A 27,829-nucleotide genomic window follows, 5' to 3' on the forward strand; every position below is an offset into this window, starting at 1 on the left:
GACAGGGGGAATGTCTGCCCTTAGTTCTGTGCTGGGAACCTAGTGAGACAAAGAGCTTCCTGGGCTGGCCTGTGTGTCCGGGAGCAGGGGGTAGTGGCAGCTGCTTCCAGAGTTTCACTCCCTGAAGGGGGCGCTGGTCTCTCTTGGGTGTGGGAGAAGGGAGAGGTCAAGAGGACTGGAATGCTCACTTAGATCACCGACCAAAAGAAACCAGGAAGTAAGGAGAAATTATTACAATCTGTTCATAGCTCAGGATGTGAAAGGCAGTAGCCTGGGCTGGTTGGTTATTCATTAGCAAAAAGGAAAGAGCACGGGGGTCAGGACTGGTCAAACTACAAAGACGGACCTGAAGTAGGGAGAGAGCTCCTGGCAAAGGCAAGATGTGGAGTTAACATCTTCCTCTCCTTCACTTTTTCTTGGGACAAAAGGCAAGGTGACTGTTTTCTGTTCTCAGGCGCTTGTCTACGTAGAGCCCTCTTACTTTGATTCTTGTTGTGGGATTCCTAAGCAGACGAGAAGAAAGGGCATCTTGCCACTGAGCAGCTGGCCAGCTAGCTGCCACTCGGTACTGTTGTGGGACAGCAGCTACAAGCAGGCTGGCGGGTCTCTCCAGGAAGCCAGGTGTGCCTGCCCGACAGCCTGGGAACCGGTGCTGATTGCAGAGCTGTCGGCGGAGGAAGAGAAAGCGAATCTGCAGAGACAAAGGGAAGAGGGAGAGAAGCCCCTCTCCCCTCCTCTCCAAAGGGGAGGGCAGCATGGGCAACATCTGCCGGAGGCTCTGGGGGTACTTGAAGCCCTGTCTCCCCTGCTTCAACCGGGAGACAGGCAAACAGGTGGCGCCTGAGAACATAGAGAGCCCCTGCCCCGCTGAGGCTCCCCGGCCGCAGGGCTCCTACTTTGTGGCCCTGTTTGACTACCAGGCTCGGACTGCTGAAGACCTGAGCTTCCATGCGGGCGACAAGCTCCAAGTCCTAGACGCTTCCCACGAGGGCTGGTGGTTCGCAAGGCACTTGGAGAGAAGGGGGGTCCTCTCCGGCCAGCAGCTGGAGGGCTATATTCCTTCTAACTATGTGGCCGAGGACAGGAGCCTGCAGGCAGAGCCGTGAGTAGTGCACACACACATTCTTATTCTCCATTCTCTGAGGGTGGGCAGTGAATTTTCCTACCTGTCTGCAACTCTATCTTTTCCAAAGAGCTGCCTAGAAACTATGAGGAAGTCCCGGCAGGAACCTTCTAATTGAAACACACCTCCCACTTCTAAATCAGAGCGAACTGGGCAGGCTATTGTTGTTGAAATGACTTCTAGTTCAGTGTGTATACCCACAGGCTCTGGGTGTGTCTTCGTCAACATCAAAACATGCCTTTAATACCCTACTTTTTCCTTGGCTGTAAAATAAGTCAGGCCCCACTTTAACAACAGAACTGCACTTCTTTTGCAGGTATATTGTAGATCTTCCTTCCTTAAGCCAAATTTTCAAATCTAAAGTCCCCCTCCCCACCCCCCCTGCCAATCTCTCAACATTTAAAGCATTATCTCTAGTCCCAAATTGAATCGTAATCCTTTTCATTCTGATAGACACAGATAGGTCTAACAGACATAAAGTATCATTTAGAAGATGCTGCTAGTTTTTCACCACATTTTCATGACTAGACATTTTTCTTTGAGTCCTGGATAGGAAGTTACGCTGTGTAAATTATGATATCTTTTGGTATTTCTTATGATTAAAAACCTGCCAGCTACACATATTCAGTAAATTTTAACCAGAAAATAATGACAAGATTTCCCCAGAGGAGGGGGTAAAAATTTTATTCTGATATTTGAATAAATGTTTTGAATTATAGTGGACCCAAAGAGGAAAATTTCATGAATTATTTCACTTATCCATCCATCAGCCTGGCTATCTATTCATTTATGCAAGTGCTAGGCACAGTAGTGGCATGTGAGTAGGGGAAGGGGCAAGTTATGGTAGTGGTGGTTGAAGATGAAGTAGATAGAACATGGTCTTGACAATGGAAACTTGGGGTATGGTGGGTTAAGAAGCAAGTGGGGCCTGTCATTGGGCCTAACCTCATTTCTGCCTGGTTCCAGTGAAACCCAAGACTGGAATGTCTGTCAGGACTCATTTTATAGAATGGATCCTTAGTAGAGAAGACCTTGGGATTCACTCATTTTCTCATGTTTTTCCCTATGCGAGCTGCAATATCCCTCACTGGACCGGGGGAGAAAATGGTAGGGAAGACCCATGAGTGTTGTTGCTGCTTTCCAAACTCAAATACAAAAGTGTGTTTGGCAATTTTTGAAATTCTTTGCAACACTAAGAGCCTATAAATGTTGAGAAGGGTTTTTATTTTAGGCTCAATAGAGTTGAATTGAAATAGAGACTTTTGCCCTGGCTGGTGTGGCTCAGTTGGTTGGAGCATCATCCTGTGAACCAAGAGGTGGCGGGCTGGATTCTAGGTCAGGGCACATACCAGGTTTCAGTTCAATTCCCAGTTGGGCACATGCAGGAGGCAACCAATCTATGTTTCTCTCTCTTCCTTCCTCTCTGAAATCAATTTGAAAAAAAATAGACACTTTTGAAGAATAGAATTGATCAGTTCTCAAATGAGAAAATTACCCGCGTGAATATTTATATGATAATCTATAGGGGATATTATTTATTGAGTGCTTACTTATGTGCATTTATATTTCATTACTATGATTTCTGTGGTATTATGTATGTTTTATCCTTATTGTAAGATAGGCCATTAGAATAAACACTATAATATTAATACTAGTGCCTTGAACCCATAATCTACTACATTTAAATCTGTTCAATTCATTTAACTGCTTAGAGCCTCTGTTTCCTCATCTGTAAGGTCTCTGGAGTCGCCTAGACCTCTGGATTACCTGATGCTTCATGTGTAGTGGTTCAGCCACACTCATACTTGACATACTTCAAGAAAGTCTGTGGAAGACAAGCAATTAAACAATGACAGTTTTCCAAGGTTCAAGCACAGTGTCTTTACTTATTTAGATTCTCCGTAATAAACTGAACAAAAACCAACTCAAACATGGCTATTTTTTGATTCTCAGGGACTATCTATAGCCAAGAATACTTTTTCCCTCTGCACATAAGTCCTGATCCTTCCTCTTGGAATTAGTTCTCACAGCAGTGTTCCCACGTATCATTACTGTCCCAGGTCTTCATGGCGGGCTTCCCTTCGAATCTTCACATCCAGTGGAATAAAAACTTGATGCTGTGGCTGTGCCTCCTGGCCAGAATGGGCCACTTGTTTCCTGCCGGGGTCCAGGGGTTCCCAAAGGTGTGGACAGAGTCAGCGAATAATGTTTTACACGGAAACAGCATTCAGAACTCTCTAGCTCGCTTTAGTCTCCGTGGATCTTCCTGTGCCTGGCTGAGGCCACAGAGAAAGATCCCAAGGCAAACTGAGCCTTTATTTTATAGTGAGAGGTAAACAGGTAGTGGTTACCAAAGTTACACTGTTCTTGTGAGTTTCATTTGTTTTTGTTCTTGTTGCACTTTTCTCAGCCCATTAGCTTCCCAGGTAAGATCTAGGGAGCATCATAAGGTCAAGCCTAATTATGCTTAAGAGGACTGTGCCCTCTAAGCTGGGACTTGTTTGTGACTTTGCCAACAGGTCAGTCCGAGGTTTAATCCTATATCGGCTCCCCACAGTTTCCTTCCGAGTGCACACTGTGGCCTTTGCCTGTGAGCCCGGGGTTCCTAATGAGGGTTCTTGCCACCAAATGGCTAACCTGCTTCATGACTTTTAGTGCAGGTAGCTGTAGGCTCCAGAATACCACTTCACTTCAAGCAGAAGTGATTTTATCCTAACAGTCTCCTCAGTGAGGGTGCCCAAGTGGCCCACACAGCAACTTAATACCTGGAAATTATACAAAAACGACTTCCTTTAATATCTTTCTTCACTGAGTTTTTCAAACATTTTCTTCATTTGCTTTTCTTATGAATACTGTTTTTGTTTCAATGGATTTATTTAAATGTTTGCTTTGTCTCTAGAGATATATCCTGGTGTTACTTTTTGATGAATAAAAGTCAAGCATCTCATCAAACTGATATTGTCAAAGTAGACACAATGTTCTATATGATAAAGCAGGACTAATTTTTGTTAAGCAACTATTATGTCCTGTTCACTAGGTCTTGATGCTCCTAAGTGGGGAAAAACACACACACACACACCACAAGATTTGCCTCTATTAAGACTGTCTGGTTAACTCAGAAAATTCCCTTTGGATTTTCTAACTGCTAGTACCACAGTGAGAATCTATATGGTAAATAAAAGTCAGAGCAATCTTTGAGTTTTTCTGGTGGATCTCAACTAGGTTCAAACATTAGTAGTATAGAGTTCTGATTGAAATATAATGCTGGTTGCCCTTTACGAATCTGGCTTTGTCATGACTTAGCTGTGTGACTTTGAGCAAATTATTTGACCCTCTGCCTCAGTTTCTTATCTGTAAAATAGGAATAAAAAGAACACCTTTTTTTCATAGGATCGTTATGTGACATAAATGAGATTATTTGTGCCGAAAGTGTGCACTGTAGAGAAACTGACACCTAGTGAGGCCTTAATGTTATTTATGATTTAGTTGGGCAGCTTCTCCTGCATTTGTCTACGTGGACCGTATGCCTCCACTCTAGCCTCAGCTCACATGCTGAGCATCTTTCAGTGTTTCTTCCACCCTTCCCCTCACCTGTGATCTTGGGTGGCTATTCTCAGGCCTGCAAACCTCTCCCTCCTCTTCTTTTTCTGACCAGCTCTCCTGTATCCTTTAGGTCTCACCTTGTTTGTTCCTCACTCCCTGCAGCCTTTCCTGACATTCTAGACTACATTAGGTGCTCCTGCTTAGAGCTTTAACCTCCTTTGTCATTATTGCTTATTTATTCTCTGCATGACTATAAGCTCAGGATGTTATAGGTGGGAAGGGCAGCCATTCATTGCCTTGGACCTCAGAGTTTAGTGTGGTGCCTATGCATAATCAGCACTCATCAATGATGGTTGGGTAAGTAACTAAATGAGTGATTGCTTATCTACAAATCTCAGGTATTTTAAAGAACAGCTGACAGAGCCATCTCTTTCCTTCAACTGTTCCTCCCTGAGTTGCTTTTTTGCCTACCAAGAAAATCAACTGAGTTTCCTCATTAAAGGCATATGCTTTTTGCATTCTTTTCTCAGTGAATTGTTCATGCCTTAACTTTTGGTTAGACTCATAGTCATAATAGTATAATTTCCAGGCTCCCAGAAATTAGTGGCTCTAATCCACCCCTGGAGAAAATACTTAGGGGTCACAGACACATGGGAATATTCTTTGTAATGCAGAATGAACATGGGGCCAGGAATAGATTGTGAATCTCATTGAAGTGGTATCTAAACATATTATACATATTAAACTATACTGTGGTTATATTTAGAGTAAAGGAATTACTGGTGAAAGGTTTTAAATGGACAGAAAACCCAAACCCAATTTACAAATTTAATGTTATTGGTCAGACTTGTAAGTTCAGTTTTTGTGCTCAACATGCATAATTTCAAATTATTATGCAAATAAGATAATTTTCAGTGTGCATATGTTGAAAGTTTGACTATTTTACTCAATACTGCATGAATAGATTTTTCACTTGTACAGCCTAAACATTACCAAACAAAATAATTTTATGCTCTTTTTTACTAGTTTTCTTACTAATTAGCTGCTTATTTTTTTTGGTAGCATCTTCTGACTCCCATTTTTAATGGGCATTCTTAGCCCTGGAAGGATTGGGCCAGTTTTTCTGGGGAAGGTAGTTATGCAGATTAATAGCAACTTGAATGACCTGCTTACAGCTATTTTCCTGAAGCCTGCAAATTTAGTATTAGTTTATGTAGGTATTTCTCTGAAGATTAATGTAACAGAAGAATTTTGCTAAAACGCATAGATGCAAATGTAGAACACGTGATCTATATTTCCCACCTTCTTGCTTATTTGGCTTATTTCAAATGCTATAATAAACTATCTCTTGTGTAAGATCTTTTTGTCATGATGCCATTTTTTCTGCAAACTTTTTCAGTTAGATTTTCTCATATTTAAAATGGAATTAACTTAGTTTTAGAATCTTTAATATTTTTATTTCTTATTTTTATTCATGTGGCATATTTTATACTGCATTTAAATTCAGACTAGGTTTCTGAGTTAGATATTTTAAAAATCAATACTGTTCCTTTTTTAAGGGTAAAAGGAGAATGCAATTCAAGAAGTACTATTATTGCACTGCCGGTGTGGTTCAGTGGTTGAGCATGGAGCCATGAACCAGAAGGTCATGGTTCTATTCCCGGTCAGGTCACATGTCCGGATTGGAGGTTTGATCCCCAGTAGGCGGTATCCGGAAGGCAGTCAATCAATGATACTATTTCATTATTGATATTTCTAATCTCTCCTCCCTTTCTCTGAAATCAATACAAACATATTTAAAAAGAAAGTACTATTATTAAGAATGTTTGCAATTTAAGAAATGTTATTAGTAAGAACTTTTGAACTTTATATTAGCTATCTAATTTGAAAGGCACTTATAACCTTTATATCAAAATAAATATTTCCATTAGCTCAAATGTTGCCTATCACATTGTTGCCGTGTGCTGGATGATTCAGAAGAATCCCATATGGCTCCCATGAAAGGCCAATATTGTTGATAAACTTAAAGTTACTCTAATGCTATTCTGATTCTTCTGTTACTTTTTGCCATTTTTGAATGTTAACTCTTAAGACATACCAAGATTCCCATTACAGGAGGAACATAATCCTATAAGCCTGTGATGCTTGCAAAGTCACTGCCAGGAAGTGATCTTTGGAGGATGCCTGTGTCATTTTTGTGAAGTAAGACTCAGACCACTGTCTCCAAAATCTTTTTGCATTTCCAGTCATTGAAGAAGATAGAGTCTATGAGATTCCTGTATTCATTCAATACACTTTTTGCATATATTTACTTTATTAAAGGGACTGATTTTTTGTATACTGGGAGATACCAAAATGAAAAAGACAGTGTGTCTTCTCTAGAGAATTTTACAACCTCTGGAGGTAAGACTGATACCAAAAAATGTATGTCTCTGTCCTTCAGCCACAGACCACCAGGACCCACTATAGTGGTTTATTATTCATTGCAGGGAGCATGCACTATGGACAACAGCGGAGCATCTCAGTAAGAGTGTGTTAGAAAGGATGCATTATAGCATTTGGGGGTATTATTTTGGGGAGGGTTTAAAGAAGCAAGGCTTTGCTGTAGACTGGTTGCTGTCAGGAAGTGGCAATTAATATAAGATTGGATATCTGAGTTTGAGATTAAAGCTATAATTGGTAAAGAAACAGAAGTTATTTGTATTAACCAAGATAAGTGAATGTTTAGGCACTTTTGTGGTTGGATAATGTCCATGTTTTTATGGGTGCTCGGACTTGATTAAGAATGATCTGATCTTGTTTTTTGATCTGTCATGGTCACAAAGGGTCCTGTGTGATGTTGCTGTTTTGTGAGATTGTTTATGTTCAACAGGGAACAGCAAGGCCTAGCCATAAGTGCCAGGCCAAATCATGAATGTTAGGGGTACTTTTCTCTTTTTCTGGCTAGCAGACGTCAGATGCCGATGAATGCTGTAAGAGTAGAACAGTGTCTGTCATGATGCATGTAGTTAAGAAATTGGTTAATGGATGAATGAAAAAACAAATATGTGGATAAATGTGTGCAAAAATAGGAGAGATCAGTTCTGGTTTAGGGAAATCACACCCTTTTTTAGGGTTCAGCTCACATGACCCTCTTCCAAGAAGCTTTTTCTCAACTTCATAATTCGTTCTCATGGTTTTCTGTTTCTTGTGAGTAGAGCCATTAGTTAATAATGACTGATGTTTACTGAGGGCTTACCATTGGACTACTCACCACACAAATAAGTCCACTTGTATTGCCTTATGCTAGTATATTACAGCCTTATGAAGAAGATACCTTTATTACCTCCATTTATAGATGAGGAGACTCCAGCTAGGGTAGTAATCGGCTCAAGGCTACACAGCTAATAAATCATGGGACTGAGAGCTTGTTTTCAGCCTGCCTCTAGAGCTTGCACTTTTATCATATAATGGCTACTTGTAAGATTTCTATCTTTCACATGAGACTGTGGCGTTTCCTGTATCATGTCTGGAAAACTAAGACAGTGTTTCTGCTCCAGAGAATTTACAATCTCAGGAGGTAAGACCACCAGTTTCCTCCTGAAATTGTAAATTCCCTGTAGTGGAACCACTGTCTTATTCAGTTTTACTCAGTGCTTTTTAATTGGACAATTCAGAACAAGCTGTTGAATATGGAGGATAGGAAGTAAAAGTATGTTCAGGAATTGATAAATTGCATGGTTAGATGAAGTATTCATGGAGGGAGCAATGAAAAATAAATCTGGAAAAAGAGGTGGGGATGAGTATTTGGCAAAGACCATGTGTACCAGGTTGAAGAGTTTAGATTTTGTCTGATAGGAATTACATGGAAAGCAGATCTTTGAAAAGACTGTGATGATGTGGGAATGAATTGGAGAAGTGAGAAGCCAGGCAGGAGTACGGAAGTTCCAAAGGTGCTCGGCATGAGGTTATAAGGGTTTAATTTTGGCCTGTTAAAAAAGGCAAGAAAAACGAAGAGTAGGGATTGGAACAATCTCATGAATGAAAATCCGGAAGACTTAGGGAAAGGAAAACAATTAATTTTTTAAGTACCTTTGATTTGCTAAGCATACAGAAATATATACATGAGCTAAATTAATTTTTATAATAGCCCTGCAAGGCAAGTTTTCTTATTACTATTTTAAGGGTGAATAATTGAAACTCAAATGTAAATAAATCCAAGAGTATTTTTATCTGTTAAATAGATGCAGGAAAAGAAAAAGAGAGAGGATTTAAAAAATATGTGACTTAAGACATGGTGAAATATTAAAAGGAATATACATTTCATAAAGTAACTTTTATTGTGGCTTATGGTTGAATAGAAAGACAATACATTCCTTTTTCAGCATGTTGAAGTACTAGTACTTCATCTCAAAGAAAATGTCCAGGAGAAATTTAGAAATATAAAAAGTGGGGCAAAGAGACAAATCTATTTTATAAAGGTGGATTTTGGAAGGCATTTACAGAGGTGTTTATAGATGTTACAGGAATATAAGAACCACAGAGTATTATAGACGTCAGAAGACTATAAGAATCATGAAGTGAGAAATAAAAAACAGAAGGGACCAAAGATCAACTCTTTAGAAATGCCCATAGTTTAGGTAAGTGGTTTGTGTAGATTGTTCATATCTCCTTGCATCCATACTCTTTGGTACTCTACTCTCACACAAACTGTCAGGTTGGCCAAGTGATTAACTTTGGCTAATAGAACTATATTAAATGTGGCAAAAACAGAGATTGAAAATCGCTTGCATGTTGGGGCTACCTGTCTAATTGCTCTTAAACTTACACAACTACCATGAAAAAACCCAAGCAGATCTCCTGGAGGATAAGAGGCCATGGAAGGAGAGGCCCTGTTTGTCTCAGCTGACTCACCAGCTGACCAGAATCATGGTCGAGCCCAGCAAAGATTAGCAGAGCTCATCCCAATTTGCTCACCTTTAGATTCATGAATTAACAAAGTAGTTGTTATGAAGCAAAACCTAATTAATGCAGGGAAGACAAAGAGACACTGAAGAAACAATGAAGAATTCATAAAAGTAGAAAAAAATCGAACATCTTTTTCAAAAGAAGAAGATAGAATGTTGAGAAAGAGGTTTTAGGTCAAATGCCAGAGAAAGGTCAGAGGATGAGGAAGAGGGAAAGACCATTAGATTTACTGGAAGATTACTGGTGACACTAAAAAGCAGTGTCATAAAGTAATTATGGAAGATTGCATGCAGTGAAGAGATGGAGTTGTAATGGGGGAACTTTATATTCTGTTCTGGGGCTGCACTGGGAGTTTTAGGCTAGGTTGAGCCACAGAAAGAGTGTTGTATGATAGGGCGCTACAGATAGAACATGGATCCATCCCTGAATGAGTGTGAGGTCCAAAGGAGTAGGTTTGTTTGGCTGGGTTTACAGAAGGTTTTGTCCTTTCTAGGACATAGAATTGGGTAGCTTCCAACCTCTTCTGGTGGGTTTGGATATTTGGTATTTGGAGGTTGGGGCAGAGTGAGAATAGGTTGAGGGTTCACCTTTAGCACAGTTTGGCCTCCCCAAAATTGTTAGAAAAATAAAATGTTTTTTGCTTGGGTGCTATTCTCCCAAGTTTGGGGGTCATTCATGTGGAAAAATCAAGTTAAGTTCCAGGTATTAAAGTAGAAGCAGCAAATATATGTACCTTTTAAAGAAGTTTGTCTGCAAAGGAGAGAAACTTACTTAGAAATATGGAATCGCTTTGAAAGGTGCTAAAAATACTCAATACTTAATTATGTACATGGCATTTACATTTTTAATACTTTTTTCCATGGTATAGTAATCGTACTGTTTTCAAAACAAAAAGAATGCACGCAGGTCCACTTATTCCATTAATGTTTTATACATAAAGCAATACATGGTCCTCTTTGGATTTCCCTGGAAGATAGATGGAGAGTGGGGTAGGTAAGCCCAAATTGCCTTCTATTGTATACTATGGTTATAGGATATTTCTTTGTTTAGTTTCAGGCTATTACAATACAGTGAATACAGTGCTGCTGTTTCAGATAAAAATAATACAAAATGGACTCAATATCTTGTATCTGTGTATGCAGTTGTTGATAAGAAAACAGGCAGATGCAGGTGTTGATGCTGAATCAGCTGGACCTCTCTGCTATCTCTTATCTAAAGCCTAAATTAAGGAAGCATATAAATATAGAAAGTCATGCTATTTATTTAGTAGGTTCTGGTAAAATGGTAGAAAGCAAAATGGTTACATGATCATTAGTGGAGATAAAAATCCCAACAGATGATTTTACACTTACAATAATTTTTGTGTGTAATGAACCTCCTGATAGCTTTTAAAGCATAATTACCCATTTTCTAAAAATTTTAATATTGCACAATATTCTAGTTTGTCAATGGCTTATTTTAACTTTATTTTTTAAATAAATGTTTGATAAATACAAAAATATCTGCAACTTTAAGATAAGTTTTAAAGCATGATGATCAAGGAATCTATATATATAAAATATGCAAAGTGTCCCCTTGGGAGTTCGACCAAGAGACTGGGAGTTCAATTGCTCACTATGACATGTACTGACCACCAGGAGGTGGCACAGAATGAAGGAAGGCCCTGGCAGGCAGCCAGCAGCTAGGGAAGGAAGGCCCCGGCTAGCAGCCAGAAGGCCCTGATCGGCCCTGATTGCCGGCCAGACCCTAGGGACCTCTAGTATCCATATAACCAGCTAGCCCATGACTTAAAGCATTATCAATAATGGGCTTATAAGTTTCTCCCTTGCCCCATTACCAGTTTAAAACCTTTTACCTAGAAAATGTTGGTAGAAACTCAATTTCTAATAGCAAAAAACTGGAATCAATCCAAATAAGAGAGGGAATAAATTGTGTTTTATTTATTTATGAAATATTATATAATTGTGAAAATGATTGAGATGCATGCAGCAGCAATGATAAATTTGGAAGCATAATATTGAGTGAAAAGAAAATTTTAAGAGATTGCATATTGACTCTATTTTATAACATCTACAAATAAAAAAAGCCAAATAATACATTGTTTGAGCATGCATGTTAGTAAAGTGTGAAATAAAGTATTGGAATTATAAACAGAACTATTTGATTTACTCATTTGAGCGTTATAGATTCTATACTTCTGTAGACTATTTAAAGATATGATTAGAAGTCACTTATGTCATGAAAAATAAAGGATAGCAAATCTGTTGGCCAAAAGGTCAAATATAGATATTATGATTGAGCATATGTAGTTCATGACTCTACCTTCCTCACATAAGTGTGTTTACTGAATTATCCTTTAATATTATCCTCTTAACATAAGTAAGAAAGACATAAAAAGATACATCTTTTGCAATACCTGTTGTCATTACCCACTATGACTTTTGCATTACCCTTCCCCTACATACCAATGACAAGAATCAACCTGTAGACCATGGACTTCTAGTGGTTCCAGAGATAGGCCTGAGACAGTTCATGAACCCTCCAAAATTGTACATAATATCTGTGTGATGTATATTTGTGCATTTCTTTAGGATAAGGGATTATAATATTCTAAAAGAATCATATAAAAAATGTGTAAGAACCCGGGTTATAAAATTAGCATAGGCAAAGTTTGTTTGTTTCCCTTGAAAAATGAATTCACTTCCTTATAGTAGTTAACAAGAATTTATTACATAACCCTTTTTTTGTTTGTTTGTTTTTTCATCCTTAGTTACCAGGAAGCTCAGAGTCCACAATAACCATGTATGACCTTATCTGGCTTATTTTCTTCCTTTTTTTTTTTTTAATTCTCCTTTTTTATTCTTGTTCTATAGAACATATATTAATTTAAAAATGTTTTTACTGACTTAGAGAAGGGAGAGAGATATAAAAATACTGATAAGAGAGAAACATCGATTAGCCACCTCCCATATGCCCTCCCACCAGGTATTGAGCCCACAACCTGGACATGTGCCCTGACAAGGAATTGAACTGGTGACCTCTTGGTGCATGGGTTGATGCTCAACCACTGAGCCACACCAGGCAGGCAAACATATATTAAGTTTTATGGAGGTCTGTTATTATAACCTACTTTAATATATACACAATAATTATCAGCTCATATATATTTTATGCTTTAGAAATTTAAATTATAAAGAAAAATGTTTATATGTTTATATTTAATTGATGTACTAATTAAAAATCACTTTTGAAAATTATCTTTCTGAGCTTGGTTGAGAGACTTAATTGTAAGCCAAACATGAAAAGTTGAATACAATTAATGACTATTGGCCAAACACCTACCTAGCTACTGCTCCCTTACCTTGCCCCCAGTTTGCTTTCCTATCTCTAACAGTGGTTGGAACTCTTTCCCTTGTCTCTTACCTTGTTCATTTTATTTCTTTTCAGTTTCAACCAGGCATACGTTTTTATCTGCTGGAGAATTCGACACAACCTCCTCCCCTTTTTCCTTGTTTCTGGGATTGTAGTCAGTGTGTGCTTGTGTATCTGCGTAAGGTTCATTCTAGTTATCTCTTGATCTGCAGAGTGAAGCAGTGAAGTGCCCTTAGTAGGGGCTCAACCCTGTGTGAGACTCATGTGCATTAGAGGAGAAACATACAAGGAGACTGAGAAAAAAATAGACACAAAAGGATGGAGGAGACACAATGGTTGAAAATGAACCAACAGAAGATCCCATAAGAAAGAAAAAAAAAAAGCGAATGTTTAAGGAAAACAAAGTGAGTGTGTGAGAAAGTAGAGAAATTAAGAAAAGGGATTGATTAGTTGACAGATAATAGTGTGGCTTGGTTTCTAGTTGCCGGAAGACTAGATAAAGATACTATGCTAAGAATGGACATTGATTAGAAAAATGTGGACATGTAGGGAAGTGCATGATTCTAGGCCTCGATGATTGCAACTTAAAAAAATATCCCTGGAGCTTTTGCATTTGTGTTACATAAGGATTTATACCATGGAGGCTAGAACCAGATGCAACTTTTCAATTCAAGCTTCACTGTTGGGTTCATAGTGAAGAGAATAAAGTGGTGATTTAGTCATTTTCTTCCCTTTTTTTACCTTCTTTCTACCATCCAAGTGATATATTACACTTATTATCACTCACAATGTAAAAGGAAAACAACCCTCCAAATATCCATACCTATTGTACGGAGTGAAGCCAGGTAAGTAACTTCAGGGACCTAAATATGAATTGACCTCTTACATTGTGGGCAAATTGGCTAAAAGCAACGTAATAATGATTCAAGAAGTCTTTTACATTTGCTACTGGAAACTGAATGTATAGGCAAAGGTGGTCTATAGGGGATTAGAGGAAGTTAATAGCCTTGCTTGTGATTTAGCATGTGTCACAAAAAAAGTAATGCCATATCTGGGTGGGTCTGACATTCTCCATTAGGGAAAACCTGAGGATTTGTTATTCCCTGATTTAATCATCAAAGAAATACTATGTTAATAATAATAAAAACAAAGTTTATTCTGTTAGCCTGTTCACATGTAGAATATGAAATTGCTTTTTGAGGAATTAAAAGAATAAATAACTGAACATAGTGTTAGGGTCGCCAAAGGAGGTACACACGGGGTCAGAAGCGGTAAAGAATGATGAATTTATTAGGTCATCTGGAAACCAGATGGGCTGAGTCCCCAAATGGCGCCAGCCCCCAGGACCGGGGAGTCGGAGATTTTAAAGGACTCTAGGAGGGCTTTTTTGGCTGGCACTGTCTGGGCCATTCCGGATCCTCGGCAAGTCCGAGAAGAAAGTTACTGGTCGGTTGCAAAATGATCTAAAGGTCAGTTTCCAAGGGGAGAGAGTATCGATTTGATTATTGGATCAGACCTAACACATATATCAAGGCAGGTTTACATAAGCTTCTGTATAGTTATGTTGTTGACTATTCCTAGGACAGAGCTCACCTTATCTGTACATTTACATAGGCAGTTAAGTATGATATTTATTCTGTAAACCTATATCATTTATTTAATGGGAAAATACTATATTGTTTTTCTTTTTCAAAGGAATATTTTCAGTTTATGTGACTTTGAAAGTCACTTAACAGGAGCCAGTCTTCAAATGCAAAGGAAGAACATCTCTCCCAGGAATCTTTGTTCAACACTTCTGGGAAGATAACATACTTCAAACAACATTTTTAACCTTCTAATTGCATTGTTGCAACTGACAGAGATCATTGAACACCCTGAGTGATTTAGTTTTGGACACAGAGTATTACGAGAAAAATAAACCTAGCTTGTTTTTTAAACCTATGCTTTTGTCCATTTGACCTATTTAGCAACTTTTGGTTGCTATAATTTTGTGCCATCATAAAAGAAATAGGAATATAAGTAATGAATGGTTTAGTTTGAGCCAGCAGAAGTAAATCAGTATATTTGCTGAGGGCAATCCAAAGTAACTGGCAAAGTTCACTGCATTCCTGGGCTTACTTTATCTACTGGATCTCTGCCTGCTGAAAGAGAGGAGCAAATTATCCCAGTGGAAAGAGGCTTTGTCCAAGCAAAGAAGGAAACTTTGTCATTTCTCCTTAGATTGCTGATCTGTTTTCAGAAACAAGGTATTTGGTGAGACAAACTTAACTAAAAAAGAGCTGACAGGTGGCCAGCCTGTTCCCTTTCTGTCCAGATACTTTCCTTAGAATGGAAAACCGAAATGAAATCCTGTTTAATGGGACTTAGAGGTAATGGTCATTGAGAAAGAGAACCAGATGAAGGGAAAGGAATAGATGGAGTGAGGACAAAATGGAGGAAGAAAAATGACAGGATAAGAGAGGAGAAGGCAGTCCTTCCATTTCTCCTACAAAGGACAGTCACAACTGTCAGTCACTGTGAATGTTCTTCTCTACTGTAAACAGAAACCATAGACACAGACATTCACCTGCTCACTCGTTATTCCTGAGTAGTTGTTGCAACACAAAAACTCTGTACCTGTTAGCTTAGCCACTGATATTGGGGGGAAAATAGTACAGTGGAGAATTAGGACAACATTTCATAATAACTCTATTAGGAGATCAATGAGCTGGAAAGTTTGATTTTAAGTACTACTACATGGATTATATGACAGTTTTCTTTGCTTCATCCTTTTTTTGACTCAGGCATATATTAGCAGTTTATAACTTTGAAAGATACTTTTCAATCAATGTTATTAAGTAGAAGGTTTCTGAAAATATGTTTTTGATGGATGGGTAGGAGTGAGTAGTGGTTGTGGTCATGTTGGGAAAGAATTAGCACGTTTAAAATGTTCAGCTGGAATTAAGTATATGGAGAATGATTTCTTATAAAAGTTCTTGACCTCTTTTAAGTTCACAACATGATTTAAACTCTACTTACAAATAATTAAATTATTTTTCAGAACTATTTTTCAGCCATACATCAGAAAACAAATAAAATATACATTTTTTTGGTAAATTTTTTTTTATTGATTTCAAAGAAAAGGGAGAGGGAGAGAGAGGTAGAAACACCAATGATGAGAATTACTAATCAGCTGCCTCCTGCACGTCCCCATAGGGGATCAAGCCCACAACCTGGGTATGTGCCCTGAACAGGAATTGAACCATGACCTCCTGGTTTATAGGTCGATGCTCAATCAGAGCCATGCAGGCTGGGCTAAAATAGACATTCTTAAAAACAACCCTACTCTTCCCCCAACACATTAATCTCTTTTCCTGTACAGCAAACCTTTGAAAACATTGCCTATACTCAGGGTTCTGTCTTTTTCTCCTCTCTTTTTGTTATTATTTTTTCACTATGGAAAATCTCTAACCTTTACAAAAGCATAGAAAACAGTACCCTCGAGTACTGTCATTCAGCTTTAACAATTAATTACTAGCACTCAGTAATCTCATTTCATCCTCATTCTCCTTCTTCTTATCCCTACCATCACTCTACCACTGAGTTATTTGGAAGTAAATCCTAGAAATCATATAATTTGATCTGTACATTCTTCTATAGGTGTCTTTAAAAGACATGAAGTATCAACAAATAATTATAACAATCACTCCTAAAAAATAAAGTAACCTTGATAATATCAAATATCCAGTCAGTGTGAAACTTCCCATAATCTTATAAACCTTTTTTAATGCTTTGTTTGTTGGAATCTAACTTTTTTTTGTGTGGATTTACTTTGTGGTTTGTTTGTGAATGCAAATAAAATCCATATATTACAATGGTTGATTTATCTCTTGATCTTTTTTAACATGGATCTCCCTTTTATATTTACTTCCTTTGCCTGTAGAGTTTTCCACAATCTGGATTTGCTGACTGATTTTCTCTTGAACCCACTGCTATCAGACTGTTTACTCTTACCATTCCGGGAAGCAGCTCTTATCAAAGGTCACCAAGGAAACTCCACATTACAAAATCCATTGGTCAGTTCTTAGTCCTCATTTTAGTGATCTTATCAACACTATTTAACACACTAGATAAGTCCACCATCCTTAATATGCTTCCTTGAATCGATCTCCAGGACAGTCATTCACCTGTTTTCCTCTTACAGCACTGACTGGGATATATTTTGCTCTTTCCTTCTGTTCTCCTTGACTATTAAATACCAGAGTGTCTAGTCCTCAACCTGGCTCGTCTTTTCTATCTGCTCTCACTTTCTTGGTCATCTCATCAACTTGAGATATGTATATTCATATATATTTACTTATCTACTTGATATTACTATATCCAAATGGAAGTTTCCAAATTCCAGATATTTCCAATTCTTCTAAAATTGAGTTCCTACCCCTGGCTGGTGTGGCTCAGTTGGTTGGATGTCTTCCCCTGCAATGAGAGGTTGCCAGTTTGGTTCCTTCCTGGTCAGGGCACATGAATGAGTTGCAGGCTAGATTCTTGGTAGAATGTGCAGGAAGCAGCAATCAATGCTTCTCTCTCACATCCATATTTTTCTTTCTCCCCCTCTCTCTAAAAATCCCACAAAGTCTTCCCCCAAGTTCTGTGTGAATGCCTTCAGCTGCTCACTCCAAATATCTTGGAATCATCTTGCCTCTCATTTTTCTTTCATACCTTAATTTTGGTCAATCAGTTTGCCTCCATCTTCAACATATGTGCACAATTCAACCATCTCTCACCAGCCCCTTCCACCATCTGGTCTTACCCATCTTGATCTTTCAATCTGGCTTAGTGTGATAGTTTCCTAACCAGGCTCTCTGATTTGACTGATTGTTGCCATAAATATAGTCTATGCTCAACCCAGCAGGCAGAGTGACTTTTGAAATACCAAAACATTAAAATTACTTCTCTGCTCAAAATTCTCCATCAGCTTCCTCTTTCACTCAGAGTTAACTCCCAAGTCTCCTCACCAGGATCCCTGCTCTCCACCATTACCTCTCTGACTTTATTCTTCATTTTTCTCTCTTTGGCTTCTTCTATTTATGTCACAAAACTTTTATTTTTGGGGGAGGAGTGTAGCTAAAAATGATTTTGTAAAATTTTGTATAGAACTTGGAATTTGAATTATTATTTGTCAATAGACGTGTAAGAAATAGGGAGGAAATAACTTGCTCTAATAGAACTAAAAAGCTGAAGAACTTTGAGATATAATACCTTGTTCTGCCCTGAACCATTGATCTATAAGGTGTGGCCAAATACCCCTAAATTGTTTATTTTGATATTAGAGAGGAAATGTTTTTCTTGGTTCTTGTATACATATGTACATTAGTTTATCCTAAGAATATTGGAGAACATAGCCACTTTCAGGTTTATTGATAGTGTGGAAAAGACTATTACTTTCACTTAGACTTTGGAATTAAAGAGTAGCCTTTTAATTAGCTTGTGCTGAAGTTTTATCTGTGTTGCCATTTCAAACTGATTCTCATTCTTAAGTGGCAACCTATGTTCCATTGTACAGTTTTGAGAACACAGTCTTCCGTGTTCAAGAATGCTGAGTGCAAGAAGGGAAAATCTGGGAGTGGAACAAAATAGTCTCTTGCACTTCTACTAAAGCCAAGAAAAGGATGTGTTATTAATAAACAGGTGTCTATATTTCAGTCCTAATCACTTCAAAACCCTTTTTAAACAATAATTTTTCTTAATTAATTCAATGCAATATGTGTACATATAAAAATAAAACTAAATACACAAAAACAATTTGAGTCAATTCTATGTTATCATCATATAAAATTATTCTCTGTATCACAAATATATTTCTCCCTTCCTTAAGACATTAAACACAGACATGAAATATAAATGAATATGTGTTTGCTGTAATGTTACCTGACATTTTAGTTGTAATGAAGAGGACTTCTAATATTAACCAACATTAATTAAAAATGTAAAGTGCTTTAAACATGAAGTGGAATAACAATGTGGAGTAGAATAGGCACATTCATTAATACATCTCATGCTTATTAAAGATTTCTTTCTGAATGCTGCATTATTAAGCAAGTTTATAATGCCTATTACATGAGTCTTGAGTTTTCTGCTAAACTTGTTCTGTAGATATTACTCCTTTCTTGGATATTGTGGTGTTGGCAATAGGTTTCATGGTCTATGTCAACAGCGTTGAGAGAGGTACCACCTCTGGGTGGGAGGTGGATTGAAGGTGTGGTTCAGAGAAGCAAAGCTGCCTACTGTTTTTGATTTTGGCTATGTTGGTATTTGATTTTTTTCAAAATGGACATGGTTTAATTTTTTCTGATTATGAAAACTAATAAATGCACATGACAAAATGTTTTAGACAACACTGAAAATGTGAAGAAAAATTTCCTCTCATCTGAACATCAGGAGGTAGTAACTGTCCACATTTTTATGTATATCTTTAAAAAAAAATTCTGCTCTTATTCCACATGTTCTCTCGCTCTACCCCTCGCTCCTCTTTCTTTCTCTATCTCTCTCTATATGAATTGCCTACATATTATGTAGGAATTATCTATATCATGTGGGAATTATTTATATATGTACATGTGTGTTTGTATAGGTTTTTATTAAAGAGAAGTGAAATCTTTATGCTGTATATTCTATGTGAACCTTCACCCTTCACCACAATGCTGCACCAGGACTTAATGTTATTTTTCCTTTCCACCTTTGCATTTCTATTAAGTGAAAAATAATATCATCATACTAGTTTGCATTTGTAAACATTAGTAGAATTGAGCATTTTTAGTTTACTAATTGGTCATTTAAATGTTTTCTTTTTGTAAACTGACATTCAAGTTTTGCTCCTTTTTTTCCTTGGATCTTTTCTTATTCATATATAAGAGAACATTATAAGGAAAGTAAGTCTTTTTCTCTCATATATGTTGCAAATACTCTTTTTCAATTTGTAACTTGCCTTTTGGTGTTGACTATGGCATTTTTTGAAATATAAAGTTTATAATGTTTAGATAATATTAACTGTTATTAAAAGTCTATCACTTTATGAATTTTACTGTGTTGATTTTATCAGAAAGAAATTTATTTTCTTCCATGTGCTCAACACTGTGGGTAAATCTGAGGGATAAGACATAGACCATAGAATTCATTAAGGGATTTAAAAAAATTCCGTCTCTCCCAAGATTCTTTTTATTCTCACTCCATAAGGAAGAAAATGTATTTTGGGAGTTTCTCTATTATTTTATCTCATATGCAAATTTAGTTATAATTTTAGAAACATAGTGAAGCTCTCTTAGAATGGAGTAATGATAAGTCATTATCTGCAAATCTGGAAAGAATGGAAAGATTGGTAGATTTTAGAGGGTTCAATTTACTATTTTGTTAGACTGACATCTTTTACTAAATAGTCTATCAGAAGTCGCAGTGAACATATTTTAGGAATTTATATCTGAGATTTTGAGACTTTTTTTCATGTGAATGATCATGACATTTCTTAGAATGAATTTTATTCCTAATCCATTGTGTCAGAATTTGTACATAACTGATTAAAGATAATCATGATGTACTTTTGTGACAGTTTCATCTTCCCAGGTCAAATAGAAAGAAAGTTAACTGAATCTACTACTAGTTGATTTTAATGTTATTTTAATGATTAAAATGGAGATCACATGATTATATGGATCTCTATGGACCCTCATTCTGATTGGCTTAGATGTTCATAGCTCTACTGTGTAGATTCCTTCCTTCTCCAAATTGGGCTGATGTGGAGATTGGAATAGAAATTAAAAGTATTATTCTGAATGTGCTTTTCTTGTTTCTTTGATTTTAAATTAAGGTTCCAATTTAAGTCCACTTGCTACATATCCCCTCAACTACTATGGCTGGATGTGATTTTTCACATCTGTGAAATTCTCTTAAGTATTTTTGATACTTAATCATATGTTGTCTTGTGTTGACATTTTGAATATTATTTAAAATATTTCCCAAGTGATACACATACACAACAGATATACACATATACACATGTCTTTTTAGTTTTCATATGCATATTTTTCTGTATAAAAGTAATCAGTCTACATATTTTTTTACTTCTATGCATTTTATGATACTATATAGTCTTTACATTAGTTTTCTAGTTTCTATAATAGTCTTATCAGTAAATGCTTTATAACTTATTTAAATCTTCTCTTAATAGTTAGCATTTAGGTTTCTCCCCTTCCTTTATTTTTATAGTGTTTTGAATAGCATAGCAATGAATATATTTCCACATAAAGATTTTTACATATTTTATGTGATTTCTTTAGGATAGATTCCCAGAATCTGAATTACTAAGCCAAAGGTAATGAACAGATTTAAGGCTCTTAAATGCTTATTGTCAAATTTCTTTCAAAAGAACTCCATTGATACCATATAGAATCATATTCTCTCAAAACCACTGTCATTGCTGAATATCATCATTTTTCTAACAGGAAATGACAATTTTTTTAAAACTTTCTACACTAACAAATTTGAACTTTTTGCATATATACTTTTACTAATTATATTTTCCACTAATGAATTTTTAGTTTTTGGACCTTTCAAAAATTAGATCTTATTTTGTGTATGGGATCTGTCAAAATAAAACCTTCATTCAGTGTATAAGTTTGTTAGGGCTGCTGAAACAAAGTACCGCGAACAGAAATGTATTGTCTCTCAGTTCTCGAGGCTGGAAGTCTGAAATCAGGATCTTGGCAGATTGGTTCCTTCTGAGAGTTATGCGGGATAATCCATCTTTTATGTCTCCTAGATTCTGGTGATTTTCTGGCACTCTTTGGTTTGGCTTGTAGGTATATTGCCTGGATCTCTGCCATCATGTTCACATGACATTCTTCCTATGTGTGCGTCTGAATCTACAAATTTCTGATTTTTATAAGGACATTAGTCATTTTTGATTAGGGGTCCATCCTACTCCAGTGTGATCTCTTAACTAATTATATCTGAAATGAACTTATTGCAAATAAGGTCACATTTTTGAGATGCAGGCAGTTAGGAATTCAACATATGAATTTTAGGGAGACATAATTCAACTCATAATATTCAGTAATTCACTTGTCAATATGTTTATTGCTATCTGTTGATTATTTAGGCAATGACCATTTATGTAGTGATTCCTACAATGTTAAGTAGAGACGAAAAAGACAGTTCCTGCCCTCATGGAGCTGGAAGTTAAGATGTGGAACCTACCGCTCTATGTTTCATTCATTCGGTTCCAGCTGCACTGGTCTCCTTCATGTTCCGGAGCAGAGTAGGCATAATCCTTCTTCATGACTTTGTATATTTTCTTTCCTCTGCCTGGAATATTCTTTCACTATATGTCTATGGGGCTTGCTTCTTCCCTCCCCACAATTCTCTGCTCAAATGTAGGTAAGGAAACTGAGAAATAACAAGTCTCAGGGCTGGAATGCAAATCCAGATATTTTAGTCACCCTTTTGCTCTCTGGGGATTCTTCCATTTGACATTATTCTCCTAAAAATAAAAATACTCTATTATAGTCTTAATATACTCTTTAACCTGATTTTTCTTAAGTTTTAATTTTCTAATTATTTTGTATTTTAAGTTAACTTTATTAATTCCAGATCTTGTTTTCTGACCATTTCAAAAAAGCATTGTGTAAATTCTTACTCTTAAGTTTATTGAATTTCTTGGTGGCGTACCATAACCAGTTTTTATTTATGTCACAGACCCTTCTTACTACACTTTATCTTAGCCCAAAGGCCGAGAAACAATCAGACCATTCTGATAGTTTATTGAATTTCTTGGTGGCGTACCATAACCAGTTTTTATTTATGTCACAGACCCTTCTTACTACACTTTATCTTAGCCCAAAGGCCAAGAAACAATCAGACCATTCTGATAAGAAGTTATAATTTAGATTTGTATGGTATAGAGTTGGTTTTCCCTGCCTTATCATAATGAGCCAGGCACTTCACAGTTCTACTCCTCTCAAATAATTTCTCCTAAGTCTCAAAGTTGGGGAGAGAGAGAGAGAATGATCCCTCAGGTGTCCCACAAAATGCTGTTTCTTTTGGTGTGTTATGCCTGGCCATGCTATGGTATTGATAACTTACTTCCAATGAATCCAAGACATCAGCCAAAAGCATTCCCTAGGTGATAAGGTTTGGGGATTCTGCTCATTTAAAATATCTGTATTATTCATTTTTATTTTAGCCACATGTGGCTAGAATGGCTTTGTGTCTTAGCCAACCATCTTTTCATGACATGACATTGCACAGTTCCTGCTTTGGACACTTTTTATGAATATTATAATGATTTTCAGTTGCCTTTCCTGTGGATATTGGGTGGCTTCCCCCTTGAGACCTGAACCTTCTCTTCTTTGAGATACTAATAGATAAAAACAAAACAGTCCCAAATAAAGACCCTCCACAAAAAAGAGACAAGGAGACATAGTTTTTAAAGTTCTAAATAAGATGATAAATAATCCATATATTAATTAATAGTATATGAGCAGATGAATGATATATAATGAAGAATGAATATAAAGCAGACTAAGTGCCCCAACAGATCATAGAATTTAAGATTTGTTTTAAAACAAATATAACTTTATTTCTTGGATAAAGACATAGAAATGTCAAGGAGGAAACAGGTCAGAATTCATGCAATATCTGAAGTACTCATTTACAGTCACTAAATTGGCAGACTTTGGAATCAAACACAGAGAACTGTTCTTCTAAGAGTGTTTGCCATCCTGGATTATGGAGCTGATGGTAGATGACTCATAATAACAAAGAATTATGACACACATAAGCTTAGTAATAGTAAGGACATTGTTGAAAAACAGACTATAACAAAGACACATTCACATACCTTGGATGTTTGGGTCTTCTAATAAGTCTGGTCTGTTAAAGATCAAAATTATAAGGGTGTGGCTTCAAGCTTTATTATTTCTAAAAAGGGCTTCCTTACTTTATGGTCCAGGCATAAATTCAGGATGACTTCACTAGTACCAGTAGGAGTTCCCTTTTAGAACTAAAATGTAAAATAATTTTTATAGTTAAATACAGCATATGTATATATAGTTTAGTCATTTTCTAATAAAAGTGAAAGCAAACAATACATTTTTAATTTACTTCCCAGTCTTAATATTTCCTCTCTAAAAAAGAAGTGACCATAAGCATAATTTTGAATAATATATTGTAGATTAGATATTTACTTTTTTGACTCTGGGCTTTGATCCTCAACTAGTCCTCTGGAAGTTGTGAATATCCATCTTACCTAATAATATACAAACATGTAAATTGACCGTACCTTTGCTATGCTATCCAGCCAACCAGGAGAGTATGCAAATTAACCCAACAAAGATGGCGGTTAATTTGTATAAGTAGGCTCCAAGCGGCAGAGTGAAGTCTGACGGCCCCGGTGCCGGAGCAGTGAAGCCTGACAGCTCCGGGGCTGGATCCGGCCAGAGTGAAGGCCTGGGTCCTGGGTGCCAGAGGCAAACTGGTGCCAGCAGCCAAGGGAAGGTAAGGCCTATTGCACGAATCTCTTCGTGCAATAGGCCTCTAGTACCTTTATAAACAAAGAAACAGAGGGAGTCTCTGTAGTATCATTTAATAGATGTTTCGGTGGCTCACTAATCCCAGTTCCTCCTATTCATGAAGTCTGACATTTTTGCTGCCCTTTGGGTTAAAGCCCCCTCTTCAGAAGATCTTTTTCAAAAGGATAGATATCTCACCAGGGAAGCAGATATTAATATCCTCAAGTGACTCACATTCCCATTCCCAGCCCTCAGCTGAGAATAGGACCCTAAGGTAGCAGGAGTGGGGCAGTTATATTCACACAGAGCTGTCTAATACAAGGAGGAGGCAGGGAGGGACATCTCAGGTGCCCATGGAAGGGAGATTTCTGAGGTCAAACTTTCCATTTGAATCTTTTTCACAAATGCCAATCTGGGTATTTGCAAGTCTAACTAAGCAAATGTTTGGATTATAAAAACAACCTAGTATAGTTTCTAAAAAATTAATTTTGTGAAGTATCCTTTATAATAAAAGACTAATATGCTAAGTGCCCGGTCATCTGGTAGGTCATTCAACCAATCAAAGCATTATATGCTAATTATATGCTAAAGCCGCTCAACCGCTTGCTATGACATGCACTGACCACCAGGGGGCAGACAGTCAACTGGTCAACCAGTCGCTATGATGTGCACTGACCACCATGGGGAAGACACTGCAACTGGTAGGTGAGCTTCCTGCGGGACTGAGTGAGGCGAGCCAGACACACCCCGGAGCCTTCCTGTGGTCCCTCCCAGTTGGCCAACCTCTCGTGTCCCTCCCTGGCCCTGATCATGTACCAGTGGGGTCCCTTGGCCTGGCCTGTGCCCTCTTGCAATCTGGGACCCACTGGGGGATGTTAGAGAGCCGGTTTGGGCCCGATCCTCCAGGCCAGGCCGAGGGACCCCACTGGTACATGAATTCGTGGACCGGACCTCTAGTAGTTTATATAGAGTAAAATGCACAGATCTTAAGCTTATATATTTGGATGAAGTGGGATAAATGTATGCACCTATATACACAACACAACAATTAAGATATAGAACATTCTCACCATCTCAGAAAGTTCCCTTATAATCCCTTTCAGACTCCCCCTTTCCCTTCCCTGGACTAACACTGTTGTGATTTCTATCATCAGAACTTAGTTTTGTTTATTCTGGCACTTTATATAAATACAATCATACAACATTTACTTTTTTGTGTCTTCTTCCTTTTGCTCATCATAATAATTTTTGAATGCAACCATGTTGTTACATGTATCATGAGTTTGATTTTTTAGTGCTGAATACTAGTTCATTGTATGGCTATACATTTGAGTTTCTCATTCTGTGGATGGACATTTGGCTCGTTTCCCAGTATTGCCCATTATAAGTGAAACTGCTATCAACATTATTGTGCAAGTCTATTTGAGGACATATGCTTTCACTTTTCTTAAGTAAATACCCAAGAGTGAAATTGCTGTGTCAGAGGGTAAATGTATGTAAATATTGCCAAGTAGTTCTCCAAAGGGTATGTACTTTTTTTATACTCTTACAACATGTGAGAGCTGCTTTATTACCTTGCTAATGTTTGGTATAATCAGTGTTTGAGAATTTAGCCATTCTACTGGGTAGGAAATATCTCACTGTGGTTTTAATTTGCCTTTCCTCAATGACTAATGGTGTTGAGCAACTCTTCCTGTGCATGTTGGCCAGTCTTATATCTTCTTTTATGAAGCGTCTGTTCCAGTCTTTTGCCCATTTTCAAACCCAACCGCTAGGCCTACCTGGAATTAATTTCTTTTGACTGCAATTTTATTCCTGAGTATGAATCTCACTTTCTTTTTTTTTTTTTTCGCAATATTGCTAATTTTTGGTTGAATACAGGATATCGTCGTAGCTACCCTAGATTTTATCACATTCTTTTGAGAATTATTGGCTTTCTGTTTTAATCAGTAGTAAAGTTGTCTAACTGCAAACTTTGTCTCCTTCAATGTATATTACTGCTTGTACCTCTGATTCATTCTTTTTTCTAATTAAGTCTTTATTGTTCAGATTATTACAGTTGTTCCTCTTTTTTCTCCCCATAGCTCCCCTCCACCCAGTTCCCACCCTACCCCATGCCCTTACGCCCCCATTGTCCTTGTCCATAGGTGTTCGATTTTTGTCCAGTCTCTTCCCACACCCCACACCCCCTTCTCCCTGAGAATTGTCACTCCCTTTTTATGGCCCTGATTCTATTATATTCACCAGTTTATTCTGTTCATCATATTTTTTATTCACTTGATTTTTAGATTAACTTGTTGATAGATATGTATTTGTTGTCATTTTGTTGTTCATAATTTTTATCATTACCTTTTTCTTCTTCCTCCTCTTCTTAAAGAACTAGAGGCCCAGTGCACGAAATTCGTGCACAGGAGGGGGGAGTTCCCTCAGCCCAGCCTGCACCCTCTCTAATCCAGGACCCCTTGGACATCCCTCTCACAATCTGGAACCACTGGCTCCTAACTGTTCACCTGCCTGCCTGCCTGATTGCCCCTAATTTCCCTCTGCTGGCCTGGTTACCCCCAACTGTCCCCCCTGCCAGCCTTGTCGCCCCTAACTGCCCACCCTGCTGGCCTGGTCACCCTTTACTGCCCCCCCCGCCAGCCTGGTCACCTCTTACTGCTCCCCATGCCGACCTGGTCACCCTCGCTGCCCTCTTATGCCAGCCTGGTCGCCCCTCACACCCCCCCAACCCCCCCTCAGGCCTGGTCGCCCCACGCAGCCTGCTTCTCGGTCATTTGGTTGCCCCTCACTGACCCCCCTATGGGCCTGGTCGCCCCACACAGCCTGTTCGGTCATCCATTCGGTTGCGATGGTCACTTAGGCATATATATATATATATATATATATATATATATATATATATATATATATATATATATATATATATATATACACATATATACATACATCTCCCCTTCAGCATTTCATATAATACTGGTTTGGCAGTGATGAACTCCTTTAGCTTGTTCTTATCTGTGAAGCTCTTTATCTGACCTTCAATTCTGAATGATAGCTTTGCTGGGTAGAGTAATCTTGGTTGTAGGTTCTTGCTATTCATCACTTTGAGTATTTCTTGCCACTCCCTCTGGCCTGCATAGTTTCTGTTGAGAAATCAGCTGACAGTCATATGGGTACTCCCTTGTCGGTAACTAACTGTTTTTCCCTCACTGCTTTTAATATTCTCTCTTTTTCTTTTGCCCTTGGCATTTTAATTATGATGTATCTTGGTGTGGTCCTCTTTGGATTCCTTTTGTTTGGGATT

At 37.6% G+C, this 27,829-nt stretch overlaps 1 protein-coding gene across 2 annotated transcripts in view; it reads left to right on the forward strand.

Annotated features, from left to right (window-relative positions):
- The first annotated feature begins 276 nt into the window (after positions 1-276).
- The window catches only part of FRK (fyn related Src family tyrosine kinase), a 315,749-nt gene continuing 288,196 nt past the window's right edge, over positions 277-27,829 (forward strand). For both annotated transcript variants that reach the window (XM_036317934.1, XM_036317933.1), the window contains exon 1: positions 277-1,102. In XM_036317934.1, the coding sequence (XP_036173827.1) occupies positions 756-1,102 (347 nt within the window). In that variant the 5' untranslated portion in view covers positions 277-755. The remainder of the gene's footprint in view (positions 1,103-27,829) is intronic.

Source organism: Myotis myotis, unplaced genomic scaffold (assembly GCF_014108235.1).
Source record: "Myotis myotis isolate mMyoMyo1 unplaced genomic scaffold, mMyoMyo1.p scaffold_m19_p_7, whole genome shotgun sequence".
NCBI lineage: Eukaryota > Metazoa > Chordata > Mammalia > Chiroptera > Vespertilionidae > Myotis > Myotis myotis.